At 38.4% G+C, this 25,974-nt stretch overlaps 3 protein-coding genes across 3 annotated transcripts in view; all 3 read right to left on the reverse strand.

Moving 5' to 3' along the window:
• Window positions 1-13,798, reverse strand: LOC110168158 (hyaluronan-binding protein 2-like). The gene is made up of 13 exons (XM_020933578.2): window positions 13,689-13,798; window positions 12,638-12,782; window positions 12,476-12,562; window positions 10,073-10,186; window positions 9,872-9,988; window positions 9,311-9,421; window positions 7,505-7,676; window positions 6,511-6,608; window positions 4,254-4,812; window positions 3,870-4,012; window positions 3,620-3,754; window positions 2,708-2,850; window positions 1-681 (listed from the first exon to the last, which is right to left on the reverse strand). The coding sequence occupies exons 1-13, from the start codon at window positions 13,746-13,748 to the stop codon at window positions 514-516; spliced, it is 2,052 nt and encodes a 683-aa protein (XP_020789237.2). The 5' UTR covers window positions 13,749-13,798; the 3' UTR covers window positions 1-513.
• A 1,497-nt stretch (window positions 13,799-15,295) lies between these two features.
• Window positions 15,296-19,195, reverse strand: LOC110168114 (probable E3 ubiquitin-protein ligase TRIML1; the record flags this gene model as incomplete). The annotated part of the gene is made up of 5 exons (XM_020933522.2): window positions 15,296-16,114; window positions 17,059-17,201; window positions 17,278-17,318; window positions 17,867-18,100; window positions 19,091-19,195. Coding segments are annotated over 5 exons (1,095 nt in total), but the record flags the coding sequence as incomplete, so codon positions are not given.
• Window positions 19,196-21,075: 1,880 nt separating this feature from the next.
• The window catches only part of ablim1a (actin binding LIM protein 1a), a 97,019-nt gene continuing 92,120 nt past the window's right edge, over window positions 21,076-25,974 (reverse strand). The window contains exons 23-25 of the mRNA XM_055162698.1: window positions 25,795-25,869; window positions 24,228-24,308; window positions 21,076-21,973 (exon numbers count right to left, since the gene is read on the reverse strand). Of these exons, the coding sequence (XP_055018673.1) occupies window positions 21,860-21,973; window positions 24,228-24,308; window positions 25,795-25,869 (270 nt within the window). The 3' untranslated portion in view covers window positions 21,076-21,859. The remainder of the gene's footprint in view (window positions 21,974-24,227; window positions 24,309-25,794; window positions 25,870-25,974) is intronic.

Consider the following 25,974-nt stretch of genomic DNA (forward strand, 5'->3'; position numbering starts at 1 on the left):
ACTGTTCATTTTATTTGAATCTGTAAATGTCGTGTGACTATCTAGATCGCAAACCTCTCCTCATCTCATCTTTAGCCAAGTCACACTCATGGCTTCACCTCATTGGTTTCTCCTTTTAGCCCTGTTTGCATTCATGACAAATCATTTTGCTGCTGATGTATTTTTATATTCTGGTCCATTAGAAAAGTTTTTTATTATGATCAAGTTACTGCTGGAGTTATTGGAATGGAGCTGAACAATCTGAACATAGCGGTCTGATTTATTTCTGATAATTTCTGATTTGCGATTTACATCTCTAGAAATCTGATAATACTAATTTTATGTGCACATAAACATAGCCAGTGTTTATAATGAAATTGAATTCAAAAACAGATGATTTTACTGGAATTTATTAGAAAGGTCAAATGAAAAACAAAATGGCAGGTGAATCCAAATGATCTTGATTGAAAACGCTCACACATTCATATTAACAACTCCCATCGATTCCTTGGCTTAAACCTGACCCCATTAGACTTATTTGGCTGGAGCAGAGATCTTAGACTTGATCCAATCCAGGTAGTTTGTGACGCGAGTGTAGACCCCGGGCTTGTTCTTCTTGCCACACTGGTCGCCCCAGGAGACTACTCCATAAATTACAAAAGCGTTGTTCTCTTCACAGGTCAAAGGGCCGCCAGAGTCACCCTGAAATACACAAGGATATTAACGAGGACTGAAGAAAATATGTTTTAGACTTAGACTTAGAGTTAGACAAACTTTATTGATCCACAAGGGAAATTATTTGGACACAGTAGCTCACACATCACAATATAATATAATAACAAAGAGCAGAAATATAAATGGTAATAATAAATTTTAAATAAGTAGCAAAAAAGATAGCAAGAGACAGGTGTGAAATAAAACAAAAATATGTAAATGTAAATGTACAAGTCAAAATAAAATAGAAAGATAAGTAATAAAATATAAAATCACAGCTTTATACAAGAGGTCATAGGAAGACTGTGTAACAATGATATGATGCTTGACAGGACTTAGTGTTATAGTTGTATTATTACTAGGAATGTAATGATATCCAAGTCTCACGATACAATATCATTATTATATGAAACTCACGGTATGATATTTATTGCGATATCATGGGAAAGCTCACGATTAGGGATGTAACAATCCAATTCACAATATACATCTCACAGTAATATTTATTGCGGTGTTTTGTGGAGGCTAAACAGATAAAACTGTGAATATGCTACTTTTTCCTCTTAAAATGCCTTGACAAGACTTAATCCAAAGAACAAAGACTTAAAAGTGCTTAGAACTGTTATTTCTTCTTGTTGTCTACACTGAAATGGAGCAAAGGATCATGGTCTATGTAGTTTCCTATGTAGTTTTTTTTTAACTATTGCTGCACCATAATAATTAATTTAAGCAAAGAGACTTGTAATTCGATTATATATTGTGATATTGTGATGGTCCCCGATATTATTGGGAGAACTTTGACGATACGATATCACGATATTTCGGTTATTGTTACATCATTAATTATTACCTATGAATATGGTAGCAACTGTAAACCAATGTGTATAAATAATATGTAGGAGTTGCCATGTTGGGAAATTAGGAAATTTGACTGTAAAAGTTCAACAGTGGCTTATGGGCTGTGGTCCTCTGGCTTCAATTGTGTAGAGGCGAATGATAAGGGTGATGTCACTCTTTGTCTGTCCACTCATATAATCTATGTTTAGTAATAGCCCAATTCATTAACTGACTGCTTCATTTTTGTGTACTTCTATCAGTCATCGGTTTCAGACTCTTGTTAGATGCAACATTTTGAGGAATTTTTCCCACTCAAACAATATCTTATTCTGTTTTAAATTGTTAATTATGGAAGTCAAGAGGGCTCATGACAAACGCAAACACCGCAACAAATACAGATCCGATAACACAACAAAAAGCCACACCAAACCAAAAAAGCCACAACGGAAGTGACCACGGGACTCTATTTTAATGCAAACGTCGCAACAAATACAAACTCCACAACACAAATGCAAATGCAACAACACAACAAAAGGCCACAATGGAAGTGTCCATGGGACTCTATTTTCCGACGGACCAAGTGAAGCGTTAAAGGATCAAGCGGGAAGAGAATGTGAAAAGTTGAAGAACAAGAATGTGAAAAGTAAAGGAATGGAGACTGTCTGGCCATCGCTTGGTGTGTCGGAAAATAGTGTCTCACAGTCACTTCCTTTGTGTTTTTGTTGGTGTGTTGTGGCTTTTTTTTTTTTTTTCTTGGTATGTGGAGTTTGCATTTGTGTTGTGGTGTCTGTATTTCTTGCGGCATTTGCATTAAAATAGAGTCCTGCAGTCAGTTCCGTTGTGGCTTATTTTTTGATGTGTTGTGGGTTTTTTTGGTTTGTTGTGGGGTTTTTTTGGTGTGTGGCATTTGCATTTGTGTTGTAGCATCTGTATTTGTTGCGGTGTTTGCATTAAAATAGAGTCCCACAGCCAGTTCCGTTGTCGCTTTTTGGTGTGTTGTGGCTTTTTGTTGTCTTGTGGTGTTTGCATTTGTGTTTTCGCATTTGTATTTGTTGCGGCTTTTGCGTTTGTTATGAGCTCTCCCGGCTTCCGTAGTTAATCGCTTTGGCAACAGTCCTATATGCTTAATGCTTACACACAGTTCAGATAGACCTAAAAGCATAGATGCCCCACTGACCTGGCAGGAGTCCACCCCTCCCCGCAGGTGTCCAGCACACATCATGCCGTTGTCCAGGACAGCACCGTAGACTTCGGGTTTCGAGCATTTGTCTTGGTTAATCAGCAGCACTTTGGCCTCAAGCAGGTGCTGAGAACCGGTCGCTATAAATAGAAAACAGGCATATGCATTTACACCAGTACAGCTGTTTGATATGCTTAACAACGCACAAGGCTCTCAAATGCTAAAGTATGCATTATTCACAATGCCAGCATCATGTCCATGTAGGCTTATTAACAGCATCTAAACAGGTGATGAGAATTGTGTAGCTCGGTAAAAATACTGCTGCATCAAAGTGTCTTGTGGAGGAAAAACACAAGACAATTTTAAACTGAGAATATAAATCTAATCTAATCTCCTCTGGTTTTAAGTCATAATACTTATACAGTTTTTGCTTAAATAAGAAATAATATAACATTCTGAGACAACCATCCATCATCAGTATGAGCTGCCAATCAATTCCATGTAGCTTATTGGTAAATGGTCACATTTTTCTATAGCGCTTTTCCACCTTCAAGGCACTCAAAGCGCTTTACAACAAGGAACCACTCACCCATTCACACACCAGTGTACGCAGACACTGTGGGCAAGGTGGGTTAAGTGTCTTGCCCAAGGACAAAATGACAGCATTCATCTGTGGGAGCTGGAATCACACCAGCCAACCTGTGGGTCAGTGGATCTGACCGCTCAACCTGTGATGTTTATGTCAAGAGCCGGATTCAAACCGCCAACCTTCAGATCGGTGGGCAAATGCTCTACCTACTGAGCTACTGCCGCCCAGTTATATGCCAAAATATTTAAAAATTTCTAATGCACTATTATTTTGTGAACATAAGATTCTTATTTGTAGTCGAATTTGTCCAGAGTCTTTACCATTCTCTGTGGCACCCCATCCTGAAATGGTGCACTCCGTCCCATCAGGCAGTGGGGCTTCTGGGAGACAGGCCGTCTTCACAAACTGAGACTCTTCAGCACATACTCCATTATGACCTTGCAGACGCAGCAAACCTGTGAATACACAAGTACTTTTAACAACAAAGGCATAGCATTCACCTTGTGTGTGTCTCATAATCAGTCATATCATGCTGCTGTTTGATTTAAAAATACTTTGTAAATGACTTGCCTATGTCATTGTAAACAGCGTATGGCTTCTCGTTGTAGTTCTCATGCAGAATGGCTTCCTCCACAGGTAACGTCTGCTGACTGGACTCTTCTGAGGAGAGGTCATTGCTTCCCAAAACCACCTGCATGTCCCGATTTTTGTGACTGTTGTAACATAAACATATATATATATATATATCTCTCCTAATTATGGCAAACTGTACCATAAACCCTACAATTATATATGCTGTATATTTGTCTAAATAATTGTAAGTTTATTACTATGACATGTTGGTGCGGGAAGGATTTAAGTGAGGTCTAGGTTTTTCTTAATAAGCATACTGGGGCACCACTGCTTGTTAAACTGATAAGCCCAAACTTACATCCAGTGACAGTCTTGACTTACATGCAGTGTCCAGCGGTGAGCACCCAGCAGCTCTCGATGAGGATTCCTCCACAGAGGTGTCTGAAGGGCGCGTTGGAGTTCTGAGGCCTCACTTGTACCGACACTTGCCATGGCAGGGCACCAGGCGGCACTTTAAGACCCCCAAAGATACGAGTGATGGGTTTTTTAGGCTCTGGGCGTCCGCACGTCTTGAACTGTGCAGTTTCATTGGTGGTGGCATTAGTGGGGCTTGGGGTGTGTGGGGCAGGGGTAGAACCAGGGGCAGCAGTAGATCCTGGGGCAGCAGTAGGTTCATGGGCAGCGGTAGGTTCATGGGCAGCGGTAGGTTCATGGGCAGCGGTAGGTTCATGGGTAGCGGTAGGTCCATGGGTAGGTTCATGGGTAGCGGTAGGTCCATGGGTAGCGGTAGGTCCATGGGTAGGTTCATGGGCATGGGTGGTGGAAACAGGTGGCGCAGGCTGAGTGGGACCTGGTGCTGGTTCTTCTGTTGGCCCAGGTGAGGTTGGGGCGTGGTGCGTAGGATCGGGCTGGTGTGTGGGTTCAGCTGTAGATGGTTCATCTAAAAAACAAAAACAACTAATGCTATTTTGTACAATATAAAAGCTAAAAAGATTAATTAATTGTGTTTTTTATATCTTAATGGCCTCTCTGGCACAAGAATTCACTTTGGGATGAATAAAGTCATATTTTATATAGGGGTGTCAAATTATCGCGTTAATTGCGATTAATTAATTACAGTCATATTTAGCGCATTATGTTTTTTAATCGCGTTAATCTCATTTTTAATCTCTAACTTTACTGTTTCTGTATGCGAGTTGCTTTTTTATAAAACCTGTTTTTATGTGTTGGGACAACACACACACACACACACACAAAAAAAACACATTTATAATTTTTTTTTATTTCGGTAATTCCACTCATTGCCGGAAACCCACACAAAACGCGCGCAGTAAGAGCGATGTGAACATTATGTTAACGCTGGCGGCGTCAGTCGCACAATGGACGAAGTCGAAGAGCCAGTAGAACAGAGTCAGCAGTGCACTGGTAAAAACACATTCGTGTCTTGGAAATTATTCTCCCGACGTGAAATATAAAAGAAAATAACAAATATAATATCGCCTACAACTTAAATGTCACTGGTGAAAACAACCTGCATAGGCTCATGATGTCTGCACTACTGTCCTATAGTGACCTGCCACATGAGGGGACATGCACACAAACACACACACACACACACACACACACACACACACACACACACACACACACACACACACAAACACACACAAACACACACACAAACACACACCTTCATCATCGTCATTAACCTGAGAACGCGCGGACCACGTTTCCTTCCGTAGTTACTGCGCGGACACCGACGTGCTCCCGTGCGCCGCGTGTGGATCGTGTTTTCTCGCGTACGCGGCGTAAACCGCGCTTCCTCCTGTGCGCCTCTAAACCAGAACTAACACCAAGACTAAAACCAGGACTAAACCAGGACTAAACCAGTCCAGGACTAAACCAGAACTAAAACCAGAACTAAAACCAGGTCTAAACCAGGTCTAAACCAGGACTAAACCAGGACTAAACCAGGACTAAACCAGAACTAAAACCAGAACTAAAACCAGAACTAAAACCAGGTCTAAACCAGGAATAAACCAGAACTAAAACCAGAACTAAACCAGGTCTGAACCAGAACACCAGGACTAAAACAGGATTAATCCATTCCAGGACTAAACTAGGACTAAAGCAGGTCTAAACCAGGACTAAAACAAGGACTAAAACCAGTGATCTCATATATACAGCATTTCTCTATCAATAATATTTTTAATATGGTTAAGGAAAGACTGGACTTTTTATTGTCTTTAAGTAGACAAAGGTTATTATGTTCAGATTTCCTCGTCTTTGCTGCTTTACAGCAAACAGTTTCTTATTCATGGAGACTTGGGCTCAACAGACAATTTGGAGAGATTTGTTAAACAATAAATGACTTTATAAAGTCACTTTTTTTGTTCTATATCAGTCTTTTGATCTGCCACAATAATGTAATAATGAATTTAAATGAAAATACCTCAAATTGAAGGCTTTTCTCAGCAATTTTTAGGTGAGATTAAAATGAGATTAATTAGGTTAATTAATTACAGATCATAATTAATTAATCTCTCAATTTTTTTAATCGCATGACAGCACTAATTTTATATTTAGAGGTGAATTTGGTTAATAAGTGAGTTAATAAAATAGTTATTAGGAGCCTCACCTGTTGGATCGTCACAGTGTCTTACATCACAGTAGTCCCACCAGAGTTTGCGGCCTTTTCGGTAGAAGCACCACGGCATCTTTGAACCATCTGGATTTCTGTAAAATGAATAAATAAAATTAGACTTAGACTTAGACAAACCTTATTGAGTCACAAGGGAAATTATTTGGACACAGTAGCTCAAACATCACAATTTATTATAATAACAAAGAGCAACAATATAAATGGTAAAATAATTCTAAATAAGTAACAAAAAAGACAGCAAGAGACAGGTGTCAAATAAGACATAATTATATAAATGTAAATGTACAGAGAATTTTGTGCTTTGAATTTTGACTTTCAAATTTGAGGGCTTGAAAATGTCTGTGCTGAATATTAAAGAAGGTAAAAATTTTATTTTGAATTTGAAACATTGAAACATACTTAAAATTTCAGCAACTAAAATTCAGAATTTATTTTTTATTTTTTTTTTCAGATTTAAAAAATAAAAAGTGAGAAATTCAGTGATATTTAAAATTCAAAATCTGATAGAACAAATTATCTTCCATAGTTGCCCCTATTCACAGAAGGAATTATTGTATTTTTTAGCAACAGAAACACCTGTAATGAATAAATCCTAGATGGATATGTTTAAAGTCATACCATTGGAACATTCCAGGCAAAGAAATAAAATCTCCATGGAGACAAGCAGGTCCTTCACCAGAAAAGTTGCGCAGTGCACCTTTAATTATGTTGGGATTTACTATATCAAAAAATGAGTGAGGCCAGCTGGATAAAAATATTGTCTATTAGGACTGAGCAATATGGTGATAAAAAATATATGTGTGATGTTATGCCTGTGAACATTTGCAATATTGTGATTAAATGTCTTTCTCAATGAGTAATTTGTGCTTTTAAATTGTCATTCACGAGGCAACAGCCCTAATTTCTCATCATTCTTAAACTCATGCATAAAAAATGTGTCCTTTTGTGTGTATCTAAAATGGGCCCTGACCTGCAGAAGTTGTGGGGGCCCAGTCCGTCATCGTCCTCGTTGGACCCAAAGGGGTAGGTGCCAGAGTCCAAGAGGAAGTGAGAGTTCCAGTACAAACACTCGTGACCATCATCTGTCTCACTCACATTTCCCCTGTAGGACTCCCCATCCCCAGTATAGCAGTCATCGGGACCTGGGGTGAGATGTAACTGAGTGAACTACAGTTTATTACATTGGTCTACACATGCATCGCAAATTTCGGACTTCCGGTCATCGCACAATGCTTGCTAGGAAGGGTCCTCTGAAAAAGTGAGCATCAAACCGCCATGTTTGATTTCCCAGTGGATACGTCTATTGTCAAAGCCGATCTTTTCAAGTCTTTTGAACCATATCGCTTATGTTTCTGGTTCTGATATTGTCATATTTTAGTTATGAGCTCCGGACATCGTAATTGTGTGGTTGTTTGATGTCCTAACAGCGGAAAAATGGGTTTCGGAGGTTTCTGCTAAAGGGAATCAGATCTGTGTGACTGCAAACCTCCATCCAACCTTTTTCCCTTCACTACGTAATTGAAAAATAGTGAAAGGGGAAGGCGATGGGCAGTATTGATACACAGGAAGGACGAAAATGGTAACCTTTGGCTACCTAAGAAATCATCCAGTGAATATTTTTATGTGGAGCGCCATCAAAGCAAAATCCCGTTTATTAAGTGAGAGGTACAGAAGACAAGCAGGGTGAGCTCGCACTTTCTTGTTCGACTGACTTTACAGCAACATCACATCTTGGTCGCTTTGCGATGGAAGGTGTTTCTTGGAAAACAGCTGGTGCTTTTCACTTTGGCGTTGACTTTTTAAATTTGTGACCAATGTTGAGTGAGGGATCTGGATTTTGCTTTGATGGTGCTCCACATACAAAATGTTCGCTGCAAACTCAGGATGATTTCTAAGCCAAAGGTTACCTTTTTTGTCCTTCCTGTGTATCAGTACTGCTCATCGCTATTTTTCAATTCCATTGGGAAGGGAAACATTTTGAAGGAGGAGGTTTGCAGTCACAGAGATCTGATTCCCTTTTGCAGTTATGGAGTTCACAAACGTCCAAAGCCCATTTCTCGAGCTGTTTTCTGCTGTTGGGACATCAAACACCCAAACAATTACGATGTCTGAATCCCATAATTAAAATATGACAATAGCAGAACCAGAAACAAAAGCGATAAGATTCAAAAAACTTGAAACGATCGGCTTTGACAATAGACGCACCCCACTGGGAAATCAAACATGGAAATTCAGGATGCATGTATAGCAGTGATCATAAAGGTACATCATGTCAGAAGTGCTTGTCTCCATGGAGAAGTTATTGCTTTATCTGGAATGATTCACAGTATAATATTAGATTTTTCTCTCCATGGAGACAAGTTGGCAATTCCATCTGGCAAGTTACAGGTCAGATCTTTTTAGAGACAAGTTCACTTGCAGGAAGCATGCATGTTTTTTTTTGTTTTTTTTTTTAAGTTAGTTTAGTAGTAAAACAACTATAATTGAATAAGTTCAAGATAGATTTTTAAAGCCATAATGTGGAATATTTCTGTGAGAGGTTGCTTAATTTATAGTCAGCTTAATAAAGTTTTGGTTAAGAACTACTATTGCAATAACCCTATTCCAGACATAGTTCAGGTTGGATTAGATCTAGTGTTGTGCTGGTTTAGATCTGTTATTAACTGGAAGACAAATTTTTTTTTATAAATTACATTTTTGGGTGTGGTTACCCTTAGTTAGCTTGAGAACAGGCTAAAATTTGACCTGAGTGATAGAGGTTTGATGTAATATTTACCGACTTGGCAGAAGTGTCCACTGAACCCATCAGCACAGGCGCAGTCGAAATCATTGCCGTCTCTCACACACTTCCCTCCATTTTGGCAAGGGTTAGGGTCACAAACAGAATCTAAAAACACATATTCTCTTAATTAGACTTTTTTTAGTTTGTGCAGCTATGGCAACTCTACAGGACAAATAATTTTCTTTGAACAATCCATGCAACATTTTTTGGTTGGACAATGAACAGATACAAACTGAGATAGAAGTTGTAGTGAGTGTTGTACGTTTGGACAACTTGGAATGTGTTTAGTATTTTATAGCAGTTTAAAAGAGGCTCAAAACCAGCAATGCTATCTTAAAAGTTGCATTTTATTTGTGATATAAAATTACTGTGAAAAGTTAATGGTGTGTGAGGCAGCAAAACATCTTAAGGTATGTTTTTTTGTAAAGAAAACCATTTTACGATGGCTAATACCACTAAGATGTGATGAGACTTATCATAGTAAAAAAACATGAAAAAATACATAAATATTTTAGAAATATTATTATATATTAATATATTTATATGTCGACTTACACTGGACACAGTTTGGAGGCTTGAATGGCTCTTTGCATTTGCACTCGAAGAACGGAGGATCAGAGGTCACCACACATTCTCCACGGCCGCACCTGCCCTTTTTACAGTGTTTGGGACCTGGAAATATAACAAGTAAAACCAATGTGTCTAACACTGATAAAAGAAACAGATCAATTTGTATTGATAATGATAATATCCAACCTTTTTCACATTTCTTGCCCTTAAATGGTTTTGGACAGTCGCATTTGAACTTCTTGCCTTTCTTTCCTTCTTCACAAACTCCATTGTTATGACAGGGGTTGGGGCTGCATGGACCTGGGACAAAAATGCAATCTCTTTAAAGAATTTTCATCATATTTTCCATGATAATTTAAGTGTTGTCTTTTTGAAAATCTGAACAAGCGCCCTTCACTGTCAATGTCAAAGTAGCTCCCCATTGTAATATACTGTACTAGCTTTATTTATAAACGCACAAAAAACTACAGTTGGCCAAAGTGCCATACACAAACACTGAATAGACAATCAAAGTCATAATGCACAGTGTTGGGAAGGTTACTTTTAAAATGTATTCCCCTACAGATTACAGATTACATACCCCAAAATGTAGTTTATAACGGAATCCATGAAATTACTTAAAGTGAGTAACATAATCTGAATACTTTGGATTACTTGATACTTGTAGAGCAGCAAAGACGAGGATATCGTAACATAAGAAGTTCTGTCTGCTAAAAGACAATGAAAAGCCCAGACTTTAATTAACTGTATTAAAAATATTATTGATATAAGAGGAGGAGACACATCCACGCAGCATGGTTTAGTTCTGTTAAATCCTGTTTTAGTCCTGGTTCAGTCCAGGTTTAGTCCTGTTAAATTCTGGTTTAGTCCTGTTTTAGTCCTGGTTTAGTCTTGGTTTAGACCTGGTTTAGTCCTGTTTTAGTCCTGGTTTATATCTGTTTTAGTCCTAGTTTAAACCTGGTTTAGACCTGGTTTAGTCCTGTTTTAGTCCTGGTTTATACCTGGTATAGATCTAGTTTAGATCTAGTTTAGACCTGGTTTTTGTCCTGGTTTAGACCTGGTTTAGTCCTGGTTTAGACCTGGTTTAGATCTAGTTTAGACCTGGGGATATAGCCGAAAAAGGGGAAAACAGCAAAATACTTCTGTGTAATCTATTTATTTCAATGAAGTAACTGTAATCCAATTACCACTCACTGAAACAGTAACTGTAACCGTTGTAACTGTTACTCATAATTAGTACTCTGATTAAGTATCTCCGGTACATGTAATAGATTACTCCCCAACACTGACAATGCAACTATTAAAAAACACAAAAAACTAGGCCAGTGAATAAAGGTACGTTTTTAAGAGTGATTTAAAAAAAGGGAGAGACTCAATCTATGAAAAAACATGTGTAGTGAAGTGCAAGCTGCAGCTGATCTGCTGACCTAAGAGTGCAAGAGGGGGCGTGAGGGTGGATCAGGTCAGCGAGGAAGGAGGACGCTAGGCCATGCAAACATTTAAAGGCAAATAAAAGAATTTTGAAATCAACTCTAAAGCACACTGGAAGCCAATGGAGAGAAGCTAAAATAGGTGAGATCTTGTGTTGTGAAGTCCCAGTTAAGAGCTGAGTTGCCAAGTTTTGGACATATTGCAAATGGTTATTGCAAAAAGTGTTTTGTAAAAGTGTATTTTGGCTGAGACCAGCAACATAGAGTGCATTACAATAGTCTAATCTGGTTGTGACAAATGTAAGTATCACAGTTTCAAAATGTTCAGACAGAATTTTGGCCACTTTTTAGCTGGAAAAAACTAGACTTCACTACACAACAATAAATTGCTGATCAAGTTTTAGATCAAGGTCCATTTTGATGCCCAAGTATGACACAACTAGCTTTACCAAATTACTCAGTGAAACCAAGTCCACAGGAAAGGAGTTACTTGGAGCACTGGGAACAAAAATCATAACCGCAGAAGTTCAGTAACATCCAAAATACAGTCCAGAAGTGGTTTGGCAGCTTGTGGATCATGTGTCTTGGTAAATAGATCTGGCTGTCATGAGCATAACAGTGGAATGTGATGCCATGTTTCCTCAAAATGGTGCACAGAGGGAGCACAAAAGGAAAAAAGCAAAGGCCCAAGTGTCGACCTCTGGGGAACACCATATGACAAGGGAGCCGAGGGGCAAACATAATGACCAAATCCTACACAAAAAATATTTATTGGTCAAGTACAATCTAAACCACAGCAGGACATAACTCATTATCTAAACCTGGAGTGCTAAGAATATTTATTATCGAAAACATTCAAGTCAAGATCCATTAATCAGAAGGTTGGCAGTTAAAGTCCAGATACAGACACTGAAGATTATAATTTGGCAAGACACTTTCACCAGCTGTTGGAAAGGCCAGTAATACTGAAGTAGCTTATACCCGTTGGATTCAAGTGTACCATGCAGATGCCGTAATGAGTTCTGTGGTATTATTAAACTGTCATTTTTAGCACCTTACGTAAACATCTACTTCTACTTAATCATAATAATAATAATTTAATATCTAGACATATTCATTGCTTGTCTATGCTGCAGATGTTTTTTTTTTTTTGTTTTACCTTCTGGTTCCTGGAGTTCATAAAGCCAGTCGCTGCTGTGTTCTTCATCGTCGTCATCATCATCACCAGCATTCTGGAAGAATATATCTGGGACAGCACATTTCAGTTAGATCTTAAGACATTTCTCTGTTCGTATACAGTTAGTTCAAATGTGTGTGTTACCGGTGATGATATCTACAAAGCGTCCTCTGCCATGTTTTCCACGATGATGATGATGATCATGACCGTGACCGTGACCACGGCCGCGACCATGACCATGACCATGACCATGACCTTTGTCTTTGTCTTTGTCTTTTTTCTTCTTCATCTTTGAGAAAAAAGGATGTACAGGATTAAACTAGAACACAATCTAATGCTTCACTCCACTATAGACTACTAGATGGTCAGAAATTCCACCAGCTACCACAAATACCACCGCTGTAGTGAGTGGGAAGTAAAGGAAAATTGCAATGTTAATAAAGGGGGAAAATAAATATAATGACACAAGTAAATATTGATATTGCCTTAATTTGCATTGTGGCATAATTCATTCAACAACACTGCATTTTAAACAAATTCTGTGTCTTCATTTTTTCACTTTTCTTTTTTCTGGCAAGGAGACGACTTGGACATTCTTCACACTTGTCTTTTTTTTTTTTTGGTCACATGGTCACATTTTTATATAGTGCATTTCCACCTTCAAGGCTTTCAAAGCGCTTTGCATCAAGGAACCACTCACCAACTCACACACCCATTCTCACACTAGGTTAAGTGTCTTGCCCAAGGACACAACAACAGCATTCATCTGTGCTAGAATCACACCAGCCAACTTGTGGGTCAGTGGATTTGACTGCTCAATCAATGATGTTTATGTCTACAGCAGGATTTGAACCTTCAACCTTCAGAACAGTGGACAAACGCTCAACCAACTGAGCTGGTGTCGCTCAGGTTTTGCTGTAAAATCTGTAGGCCTGCTTTTGTTAGTTTTCTTCCAAGAGTAACTTCACTGTAATGTAAAAGCAAAATTCCCAAATATACAACGCCATCGACAGAAATTTGGGGTGGTAGTGCAAGAAGCCTCACATGGGCCTATCGTAAAATAAATAAAAGGGAAGAGGATCCAATTCTGGGGCCCTAAAACCCTGGGGCCTGAGACAACAGACCTCTTTGTTTGCTCTTCTACTGCCCTGTAAAGTGCCCTTTTTTGTGCTGTATGTTATTGTATTTTCCTTACCTCGCAGGAGACGAAGAGCAGAGCCAGCAGCACACACAGCAGCAGAAGCCTGAGCTTCATGATGGCACAGGATCAGCCCAGAACCACAACTGGAGCTTCCCGCTTGGAGATATACCCTTAAACACAGTACACTGACCTTTGCTCCTCTCTGTGGGCTGTCTGTGGGCTGACTTTGCTGTATTGATCCTAATGTTTGTCATGTTTTAAATCTAATGTTGTCTTTATTACCAGTTTATTTATCAATAATTAATGTTTATTTATGGAAATGCAAGTTTAATAATTGACATTTAGGCACAAAATATGTTCTAATGTTCTAATCTGAAGTGTAGGCATGTTTGCAAAGTTTGTTTATTTTGATGTAGACTTTGGTTGTGTTTGATTTTTTAATCATTCACTATTAACACACTGAAGTTTAAAATTGCATTCTTGAGTGCTTAATCAGTCCATGCATTATAACACATCTTAAAATGAATCTACAGTACATTCTCAAAGGCCATCTTTGTTCATTGTAAGCATATATTTTAGTTTGTTTCATTGGTCCAGTTCAACCCACAGCACAGCCATGCAATGACAACAATGTGGTGTAAAACAGCTGCCAGTTTGTTAACCAAAGTGTGTTGTTAAAGAACTCATATTAGATTATTTTCTGATCTATGTTATAATGTTGTTTCCTCATCAAAAACATAACTGGAAGTTTTGTTTTGTTTCATTCACACACGTTCAACACCCAAACCCTTCAGATGAGAGCATTCATTACATTCTTCTCTCAAACAGAAAACGTTGGTAATGCACGAAATGCTCCACTGTCTTTTCAAACTCCATACACCTTCACTAGAATGATTTGGATAATCCCAGCTCTGGAATTGCCAATCTCTACTAAACAAAAGGTCAAAGGTAGCTGTTAACTTGAAAACTGTTGAAAAAAGTGTAGAAGGAGGAGGATTGAACTTTAGAGCTGTAGACAGACTAATAATAAAGGGTTACTCAAAGATGTGTGAATGAAACAAAACACAACTCAAGCCTTATAACACGGCTTAAAGCTCACAAGAGTCAATGTGCATAATATAGGACCATTAATAAAGAATTTTACTATACAAAAATGGTTATGTTTGTAAAACTTTTCTAGCAAACAACATACAAATAATCATGTGTCTATAAAGTAGTTTTAAAGGTGCACTATGTAGCTTAGGTTTCTGGTGGAGGGTCTGTCACCGGCTTGTTTCATGATATTATAAGCATATTAAACATATACTGTATCAAAAAATACTTTGCTTAGTGGTGTTATCTGCTTGTCTCCATGGAGATTGCAAAATGAATACCATTTTGTGGAATGTCATCGGTTGCCTCTGCTCAATTTCATTTCTCTCCAGCAAGAGAGGTCAGGAATCAGAATACACTAGACGGTTTGCAAGAACCCCGGAAGTTATACACCACGCTCCGACCAATCAACGAAGAGCTGTGAAACCATGACGTTAAACTCAAGCACCTGTCTGAGTCTCTTTTGTGGTACAGCACAACAGCAAACACAGAGGTCAAGATGGATGTAGGCAACGATTCCTGAGATCGAGGATTTAAAGCCGAAACAAAGAGAATGTTTGGTGAATTTTATCAAGGGGAAAGACGTTATTGCCCTTCTTCCTATGGGATTTGGCGCCTTACATACGCCATGACCAAATAGCAGGGCTCGGTTAAATAAAAAAACTGTCGAGCGAACAAATCCTAATGCTGCGAGGTCACACAGTTTCCACAAAGTGATGAATCAGGCTAGAACACTCCAGGCAAAACATAACACCTCCATGGAGAGAAGAATGTATCTGGCCCTCCTTCTAAAAACTCATAGTGCCCCTTTAATTATCATAGGTCACTGGTGGGAGATGGTGCATTACAGATGACTATAGGCTTAGTATTGGTCCCATTGTGGTCGTGTCCAGGACATAGAGCCAAAAGTAAACTATCAGTGAACGTCCCGACACAGAAGGAGAAGAGGGGGGTCATTTTATCCGCCTCTAAGAACATGACCTGTCCCGCGGGGAAACTGCACAGTACCCCAATATGACTGTAGTGTTTCACAAAGGGCAGTTGGTGTGGTATACCCCCATGCCACGCTGTGTACTCCCCATCAAAATACTCTATACTCCAAGACTCGTCTCCCCTCCCCAACCAGCACGCCTCACTGGCACCTTTGCGCGCAATGGTGGGGTACGTGACACCTAATTCCCAGTAAGATTTCCCGCTCACGTCCAGTTCAATGTAATGGCGTCCGTAGCTGAAGGCCTGGGCGCTGAGGACGTACAGGGTGGAGTCGAAGCGGGCGGGGTGGTCTGGGACGTCCTGCCAGGCGTCACTGTAGCTCACACTGTCTGCTCCAGAAGAGAGACGGAGTTTGGGATGGGCGGAGTCAGGGTTCAGATAGACCTCAGTGGAGTCTGCTTGATGAAAGGACATTGTAAGTCACAGTAATGGTTTAAATAGTAAATATATTTAGAGCAACAAGTGATGTACTATATATGAAGATTTAAAAAATGTATAGAGAATTTGCTGGTGACCAATAATTTCTACCATATTTTATGAACTTTGTAACTTTTCTGATGTTGGCTTTTCCATCTGCTTGTCTTGGAGATGTTGCTTTGTTGTAAGGACATTAAACTTATTTTGTATAATTGGCCTGGTGGCATCAGCTGCTTGCACACATGGAGATAAACATTTAATGTCATAGTGTGGAACATTACGAGCCTGATTCATCAGCCAGTTTCACTTTGTAGAAACTGTCTGGCCTTGCAGCGTTAGAATTCATTCGTTCGACGGTAGGTGGGTACTTTTTTTTTGTTTAATCAATTGCTGCTATTTGGTCGTGACGTATGTAATGCGCCGTTAACAGGGCTAACTGGTATATTAAGCTTTTCCCAAATCCGGTAGGAAGAAGGGCAATAATGTCTTTCTCCTTTATAAAATTCACCAAACATTCTCTTTGTTTTGGCTTAAAATCCTTGATCTCAGGAATCGTTGCCAGCACAGAATGTATGGCTCTTCGCTGATTGGCTGGTGCCCGAACTCGCATTTCTGAGGTTTTTGCGAACAGTCTAGTGTATTCCGATTCCTAGTCACTGATTGACCTAGTTGCTGGAGAGAAATTAAATTGAGCGGAGGTACTAGGTGATGCCAGCCTGACTAGAACATTACAGACAATAGCCAAAACAATAACATCTCCATGGAGACAAGCAGGTGGTTGAGCCTCCACATAAATATTACATAGTGCATTAGTTTGATCATTTCCATTGAAAAGCATAATAGAAAGGCCATACTTCAGGCTGTGTGTTGCATTGATTTGGTTTTAGTTTTTTACATATAAATCACAAGCCATTGAACCTACAGCTGTGCAGTAGTTTCTTGATGAGGGGCGTCTGTGACTGGATGAGCTGCAGCAGGTTGTGGGTCAGATTCTGGATCTGCTCCGATTTGGCCTGGTCCAGGGTCACATGACTGGGGTCTGTGAGAGTCAGGGTCTCCAATACTCTAAAGAAATTACCAGTGAAAAACGATTTACACCGATCTATCAGTGAAATGTGTTATATACAGATATACAGCATACCTATCATCTGTGTCCTCCAGCTCATCGTGGCTAAAGAAAGACTGAAAGATAAAAGAAAATATCTGAGAAATTGACTTCAGTGTGCAGTAATGAGCAACAGTTCTTTGAATCATATTTTTCTGCACCAATTTAATATTGTGACTTTTAATAATGTATTCACTCAAAAGACAATTAGCTTAAGAAAATATCTTGGCTTGTAATTGCTTTGTGATTTATTCTGGGCCTGTTTAGTGACCCAGTTTTAGGCCCAAAAATAATTGAGGTCAGGCATGTCAAGGTTAAACAGCATTTCAAGAAAGTTATACAAGTACATACCTATTATAGAATTACAATTGCCTACATAATGTCAGACCCTTATAATATTAAATTATATTATTATAAATATATTTATTTCCCCTGTTTTTAAGCAACATGAAAAGAAGGTGAAGGGTGGATATTCAGCAAAATGTCAAAACTGAATCAAGCTCATGATGCAAGACAGAAGACCTTGATAGAGATTTTTGATTTGTTTTCATGTTTTCATTTGACTTCAATACCGTTCTTTTCCCCAAACCCAAGTATTTGAGAATGAATGCGTATATTAATTCACCATAGTTTGAGGCTGTAGTTGTATTTGTTCCATTGTCAGTGTGAGTCTGTCCAGCTCCTGCTCTATCTCCTGTATGAGGGAGCAGTTTGTCTCCATGAAGCCGTCCAGAGCGGAGACGGCGGCGCGCTCCTCCATCTCCAAATGGGACAGGGTGGTCCTCAAGTCCTCATCCAAAACATCACGCATCTCCTGGTACTTCAGTATAATACTCTCTCTGATGGAGGAGGACTTTTTCTACGGCATACACAAGTAACACTCCTTTATATTTGAGTGCATTTACATTTAAAGGTGTACTGTGCAACCTTTCTGGTGTATAGTGCTTTTCCACCGTCAAAGCACCTAAAGTGTCACATTCACAGACACACATTGATTCAGTAGTATACATACAGTAGAGGCAAGGTGGATTAAGTGTGTTGCCCAAGAACACAATGACAGCATTCATTTGTGGGAGCTGAATTCCCACTGCCAACCTGTGGTTCATTGGATCTGACCGCTCTACCAGTGATATTTAAGTTGAGAGCGAGACTTGAACAAACACTACCAATTTAGCTACTGTGGCTCTATTATGTCTTTGTCTGGAATGTTCCACAGTATGGCATTGAAACCTATCTGTTGCCACGGAGACAAGCAGGCGAGGCCACTACATCAGGTTACAGGTCAGATCTGTGTAGAGTGGACCCTCCTCCCAGTAATAATGTGAAGGTCAAGTTTTGTGAAGCAATAAAACAGCTTCAGTTTAATTAATATGAGATAAATATGTTAAATGTCCAATTGTAGAACCTTCAAACTCAAATTCACAAAGGGCCAAAATTAAAAACTAGGACTAAGTCATGGGCCAAACTAAATATTTACTGAAAAATTTCAACAACATCTGCATGTTTTCTCTTCTTTTGAGATATGTTATGCTAAACCTTTTCTTGTTAAAATAAATGTTTAATAATAATTTTGCTTAAACATTGAATCCAGATCAAGCATAATATAAAATAATAACATTTAAAATAAATAATGTCTTCATAGCCTATCTGTAGCCGGCGCGCCAGCTCTGATGTATATTTGATATCATCTCGCGAGCCAAATAAAACTTTATCGTGGTCCAAATTTGGCACCCAGGCCTGAGTTTGACATGTCTGTTCTACCCAAATCAAGAAGTATTCAGTGGAAACAAGCAGGTGACCAGAAAAGTTACATAGTGCCCCTTTAATATTTCCGTATGTCTGGACTTACTGTGATCTCAGACTGACGAGCAGATAGTTTCTTCAGCCTGTATTTCACTGCGTCACGTTTCTTTTTGAGGTCCTCTTGCTGCTTCTCCAAAGTTTCCTGTTTGAGTTAAATATTTTTCAAAAGTCTGATCTTTACCTCAGTTCACACACTGTATATTCAAAATGTATCAGATTTGTGATTTTGTTAATAGTTAATTTGTTGTCAATCTAAAAATACTTAACGTTATCAAAGTGAACCAACTGGGTCAGAGTCCATGGCAGAGTTGCCTATAACCAATATTTCCACTACTGTGCAGCCATTGCCTTTGTTAAAATCCCAAGTTATAATGTTATTTTATGAACACTTAAGTTATGGTTTCAGAAATACACTGCTGTGAATTGTGTGCAAAATACTGCAAAGACTTGTGTGCAAAAAGAGGACATCTTTGTTTGTACAGCAGGTCAATAGTCTCTGGTTCAAATATAGTGCATTTAAACGATTCATGGCCATCTGGTTCTCACCTCAAACGACATCTGTGAACTGACCCAAATGTCTTATAAAATCCTGAAACTTTGAGTCAAAATACAGGGTAATAATAAATAGAATATTGACAGCATTAATAAAGCATCAACAAGCACTTGAAGCGCTATTTTCTGATCTCTGTTATGTTGTTTCTTCATCAAAAACATACCTAGAGTTGTTTTGCTTCATTCACGTGTTTGTGAGATCTTCTTTCAAACAAAAAACACTGCTGATGTCATGTGGTCTTACAGGAAGTGCTCCATTGTGTTCTTAAAATAAAAGGTATCTGTTAACTTGAAAACCACTCACATGGTGTAAGAGAGCGTTTTAAGCTTTGGAGGTGTAAACTTATAATAAAGGGTTACTCAAACATGGGTAAATGAAACAAAACACAACTCATGGCAGAGGTGGGATCAAGTCGTTGTTTTGCAAGTCTCAAGTCTCAAGTCAAGTTCGAGTCAAGTCCCAAGTCAAAGACAGGTAAGTCCAAGTCAAGTCCAAGTCGTCTGCTTTGAGCTTCAAGTCATTTCAAGTATTTAAACCAAAGTAGAACTTAGATTTTTGCAGTTTATATGAATTTTAAACTAAATTCTGCTTAAAAAGTCATGGTATATTTATATAAGTGTGTATACATGCACATCAGTATCCCGGTTATGATCGGGTTTTTTGAGTATCCCGGTTTCGTCATGGTGCATGTATACGCAGTATCCCGGTTTCAGGATCCCGAATAAGGCAGTATCCCGGTTAGGAGAAACAGGGATATTGTAGCTGGTATACTCTGATAGTAACCGGGATACTGCGGCATGCACACTATACGCAATCTATGACTATTTATATAAGAAGTCAAAATTCTATTTTTTTTCTTTTTTTTATTAAGTTTTAAAAGTGTTTAATAACATTAACTTAATAGTTCCCTGTGTTTTACTGTATTGTACTGTATATTACTGTATTGTACTGTATATTACTGAATTGTACTGAATTGTACTGTATATTACTGTAGTACATTTGAGGATACCACATCACAGTACTTCAGTTCCATCCAAAGTAACAAACAGAGGGACATGTTTCAGTTTGTTTTTGTAAATTTAAGTGCCGCATGCATCGACTGTAAAGAGAAAAGTATTTTCTAAAAACAGATATTTTTTCAGGAGAAGCATCAAGTCTTCTCAAGTCATACGCCTCAAGTCCAAGTCGAGTCCCAAATCTTTGTCCACTTTATCAAGTAAAGTCTCAAGTCCTAAAAATAGCGACTCAAGTCTGACTCGAGTCCAAGTCACGACTTGCAAGTCCCCAACTCTGACTCATGGTATGTTTTTAATTAGATATAAAAGGTTACAAGAATCAATTTAGCATAATATGGGACCTTTAAATCTTTGTGCATGCATTATTGAGGCTAATTAAAGTGTAGTTTTTGTACTAAATGAATAAAAAAACTGAGACAGGTGGAGGTACACTGGTTCAGCAGAGGCTTGTGTTGTTCATGGTGGTTTAAAGCTTTATTGGCTTCAATTTCAATACAACAAATGGCAGTGTGGGTTTTTCAATTATAAAACAGTTTAAATACAGTTGATTTGTTTCACGTTGCCGATGGATACTGCATGTGGTGTTCAAATTTCCAATACATGTAAAGGGAGAGTGTCTGGCTGTGTTAACAATGGGAGCCTGAGACTTTTATTTTGAAAGGTTAAGGAAGTGGTCGGGCAGGAGGAGGCAGGAGATTTCATTCGTTTGTTGATCCAGAAAAAACAGTGCATGGGTCAGCACTCAAAATGTTTCCCAAAGACTCACTGAGCCCATTCTTGCAAACTTTGGACTAAAAAAGAACTATTTCAGCCCAAGCCAAAAAGGAGGGAGAGCGGACGTATGTTTAAGCTATATAAGCATGGACTTTTCAAAATGGAGCCATGATTTTTTTTCTAATTACAAAGTTCCACAGGAGCAACATATAATAGAAGAATAAACAGGCAAGAAAAGGACAAAATATGAGCACTCGAAGCAAAGCAAATCAAGCAAATCATAACTTCATCATTCATTCTTTGTCATTTTTGGAAGAGAAGTCCCATTTCCTGTGCAAGTCTTTTTGGACAGTTCAAAGTTCAAAAGTTCTTGGGAAGTATCTGGAGAGAAAAGGTGGCATGGCTTCCTCAAATATGTCCAGGAAAACAAAACAAAAAGTAAAAAAATCAACCCAAAATCCTATAACATCTAGATTTAGTTTAGTTTTTACAGTTGCCGTGTGCTATCCGGGTGAATGTACAGTAAATCATGCTAGAAGAGTTTGGCCTTCTTTTTCATGTCGTTGCGTTTCCACAGAGGAAGCCTGTCAAATTCCTGGATCTCCATACCGAAGATGTCAAAGAACGTTTCGGGAGCTAGGTGGCGCTAGAGACATGAAAACAAAGAAAGGAGAGAAACAAAAAAAGGGGAAGGGTGGGGTAATTGTGGTTAGCAATGAAGCCACAGAATGGGACATAACAAGCACTGGATACTGCTCATTCTTTGGTACAATTGTGTAACTTTTGTACACAGAGCAGAGAATTTCAGTATCATCGCGGGCAGTAGCTCTTTCTACAAACTATCAAGCAACTCTCAAGCTTTGGTAAAAGAAAAGTGTAAGGTTTCTTTTACCTTTGAAAATGAAACGACACCTGTACACCAGTGATCAGACATATGAGATATTGCAGGTAACATACTGTTGAGTAGTATAAATAGTAGTAAAGACCTTTGCCTCCCAATACTACTGGTGGATAAAAAAATAACATTGTAGTCTAAAATAAGTAATAAAATGCCCAGTACCTTATATTATTCGGTTCTTTTTTCAGACCAAGAGTTTGTTCGGAAGAGCAAATGAACTTCATTGGACTATGGATGCCCAATAGCTTTGTTTTCTAAATTAAATGTTGATTATAAAGGTGCACTTTGTAAGTAAATCTGCTAGAAATGTTTAGCAGTATGGCATTAAATGTATCTATCTCCAAGGAGATAAGCAGGTGAGGTTACAACACTGCAAAAAGCAATACCTAGGCAAGTTAAAATGACAATGAAGAACATTTTACTTTATTTTGAGTAGATTCAATATGACGAGTAAAATTATCTACCAATGGAATAAGTGTGTTTTTCTTATTTCAAGCAACATCACATTTATTGTTTTTATATTACATGCAAAAACTTGTTTTTCTTACTTTAAGTGTAGCAAGATGGATTTTCATATTTTAAATACAAAAAGTCTTCCACTGACAGATAATTTTACTTGTCAGGTGAAATTTATTCAAATCTTGATAAAACTTTCATAATTCAAGTCATCTTAACTTAGCTAGATTTAATTTTTTGCAGTGAAGTCAGATCTGTACAAAGGCAAACCCAATGTTTTTATTTTAGCAATAAAAACACCTGTATTTGAAAGAATGCAAGATAGATAAGTTTAATGCCATACTGTGGAACATGGACACGGCATCAAAATACTCCCATAATACACATGCACGATAAAACATGCATTCAGGTGTATTTCACACACATAAATATTAACTGTGAGCGAGTAAATGATCTCTGGTCCCACTCTCAGTTCTGGTCTGGTCCTGGTCTCAGCCCTGATCACCTAACAGTTTATGCTCTGGGCCCATTCCAACACTCAGTCCTGGTTTAGTCCTGGGTTAGACCTGTTTTAGTCCTGGTTCACTCCTGGTTTAGTCCTGGGTTAGACCTGTTTTAGTCCTGGTTCACTCCTGGTTTAGTCCTGGGTTAGTCCATATGCAGCACAAAAGTTAGGCCTCACAGTTTAAGTCACGGAAACGGGAAACGTTATCCTTTTTTTCATTTTAGTTTTGGAGAGAAATAATGAAGAAAATAGTTGGGGTTTTTTTCCGTTTTCTTATTTTTGGTTTTATTTTGAAAAACAAATGAACAAACTAGAAAAGCACTCAGAGAGCGCAGACCTCCGCCAAGGACTACCCCCATTTTTTATATAAATTTGGATCTGGATCAGATCCGGATCAGCCTTTGGAATATGAAAGAGGATCCCATTGTCCATCCCTGAGTCAAATTTCATGGGGTTTGGTCAATAATTAACCGAGATATTGAGAAACACAATTTTTGTCCCCATTTACCACAATGTTAACTAAAATTTCAAAGTGATCCAGAATCCAGGATTTCTTCCGGATCACCCCCAGTTCTTCCTTTTCACATTTCCAACAAATTCTGAAAATTTCATCAAAATCGGTCCATAACTTTTTGAGTTATGTCGCTAACAGACAAACAAACAAACAAACAAACAGACAAACGCCGGCAAAAACATAACCTCCTTGGCGGAGGTAATAATACACAGATTCAGAAATCCACCTTGTACGTGAGTGAACATAAAACAACTTCGGGAGAACACGATGTCTTTCTTTTCAACTGTGCATCTGACCCCCAGTCGTTGTTTTGTGTGCAGGTCACACATTTCTCCTCATGTGCAGAGATAATTTGCTCACTCGCAGTTAATATCTACACGTGTGAAATAATACAATACGCCCAAATGCATGTTTTATTGTGCGTGTGTATTATTGGACTATTTTGACGCCATGGAAAAGTTACAAAAGACACCTTTAAACAATATTATCTTTTATCATATTAAGCAAAAGTAAAGTCTAAGTTGTACCTCTAGTCTGGTCCTGTCCACATCCCGGGGCAGTTTGGCTCGTCCTCGACTGGTGATCATCAACATCTCATATGGGTACACCTTCACAGAGGCACAGAGGTCAGTGTAAAAATACATTTAAACTGCATTCATATCTCTTCTTTTACTATTTTCTATGACATTTGTTCACTGTGCTGAGGCAGAGGTCTGACACAGGAGGGAGTGTGTCAGGATAATTGGGATAATGCAGGTTAATGGTTATTTTTGTGTAAAACGTGCAATTGATTTGGGTAAAAGCAAAAAAAAAACAAGAAAACAATTATGTAACACTTTGTATTTTTAGATTCAGGCTATAAAAAGATTCATTATGTGGGCCAGCTGAATCCACGAGGGAATGGCTGTCCTGGAAATCCAGATGCTGCAAGAACGTGAACCAAGGGAGGAATAAATCTATACTCAAGAAGAGGTTCTGATACGTTAAAATATTAGTACTCAAGTAGAATTACCTTTTAAGGAATCTGTGTTATAATTTGGACTATCTACTGACACTACAGCCCCTTTAATTACCTTATTTCTGTAAGCAATCAGTTACTGCTACTACTTAAACTACTAGATGTTGTTGCCATTCATAAAAGAGTATATATTTAAGAAACAAATTCATGTAGTAAAAAATGGCTATGTTCCATCTCTGCAATGAAAAAATGCCAAAACATCATGAGACCATGATGTAAGTGTGTTATATACTGGTCAGTATATAGAGGTCTGTGGCACATGTTCAGACTGGTCACTGTATTGGCTTCATACAGTGAGCACCGCTGGAGCTGAGTGCAGATGGACATGGAGAAGCCAGCATGCTAAAGCGCTAATGAGTTAGGCCAGCTCCTCAAGCAGCATGCTAACTGTGAGACCACAAACATGACTACAGTACAGTACTGTGCAAAGACGCTACACGTTGTTTGTAGCTTTAGAACAGCAGGGTCAGTTTTGACATCCTTAAAACATTTGCTGTTCAATAATTCTGTATCTTTTCAGAAACAGGTTCAGTGGCTCAAGGAGAGCTGAAAATTGTACTTCCAATAAAAATATGGAATATTCATCCACTTTTATCTTGTGTATTTTACTCAAAATCTAAATTATGACTTAGTTTAATATCACTCAACTGATCATTCAGTAAAATGTAAAACACAATATTTCATAACGCTTGAAATTCAAAGACTTTTGTCAGAATTATAAAGCGAGGTGAAAGGTGAAATTATTTTATCACAAGAGCATCACACACAGCTTTTTTCAAATATGTGCATAGGAGATGAAAGTGTCACAACAGCAGAGTGTGCAAATATTAGTACCAACTGGGCCACTGCTGTGAGATTTGTTGCACAGTGGAATTTACTCCTGGAATAGAAGATTAAAGAGACAGAAGAGTTTTTCATAAAGTAGTCTTTTGCACAGTACTGTATGTTTCCCTACTAATATCAAATAAAAAGCATATAGTTTTGTTCAGGTTTGATATTGTAACTCTAATTTAAGTTTATTATTATTTAGTAACATTTGCAGTTGTCATGAGCACAAAATAGAAAAATATACTTGCTTTTGGTTCCAACATATTAGGCATAGATACTCCCCTGTCCATCCTTGCAAGTGCTGCACGGCCATCCTTAATGTGCTAAAGGATAAAACATAGACACATGTAACAGAGTGGGAGGGGCAGCAGGGTCATGGCAACACAAATGTACAATAATGACACTAATGTAACTTAGATACAGTATAT

This window comes from Boleophthalmus pectinirostris, unplaced genomic scaffold (genome assembly GCF_026225935.1).
Source record: "Boleophthalmus pectinirostris isolate CB_2022bp ecotype Guang Dong unplaced genomic scaffold, ASM2622593v1 HiC_scaffold_5, whole genome shotgun sequence".
Taxonomy (NCBI): Eukaryota; Metazoa; Chordata; class Actinopteri; order Gobiiformes; family Gobiidae; genus Boleophthalmus; species Boleophthalmus pectinirostris.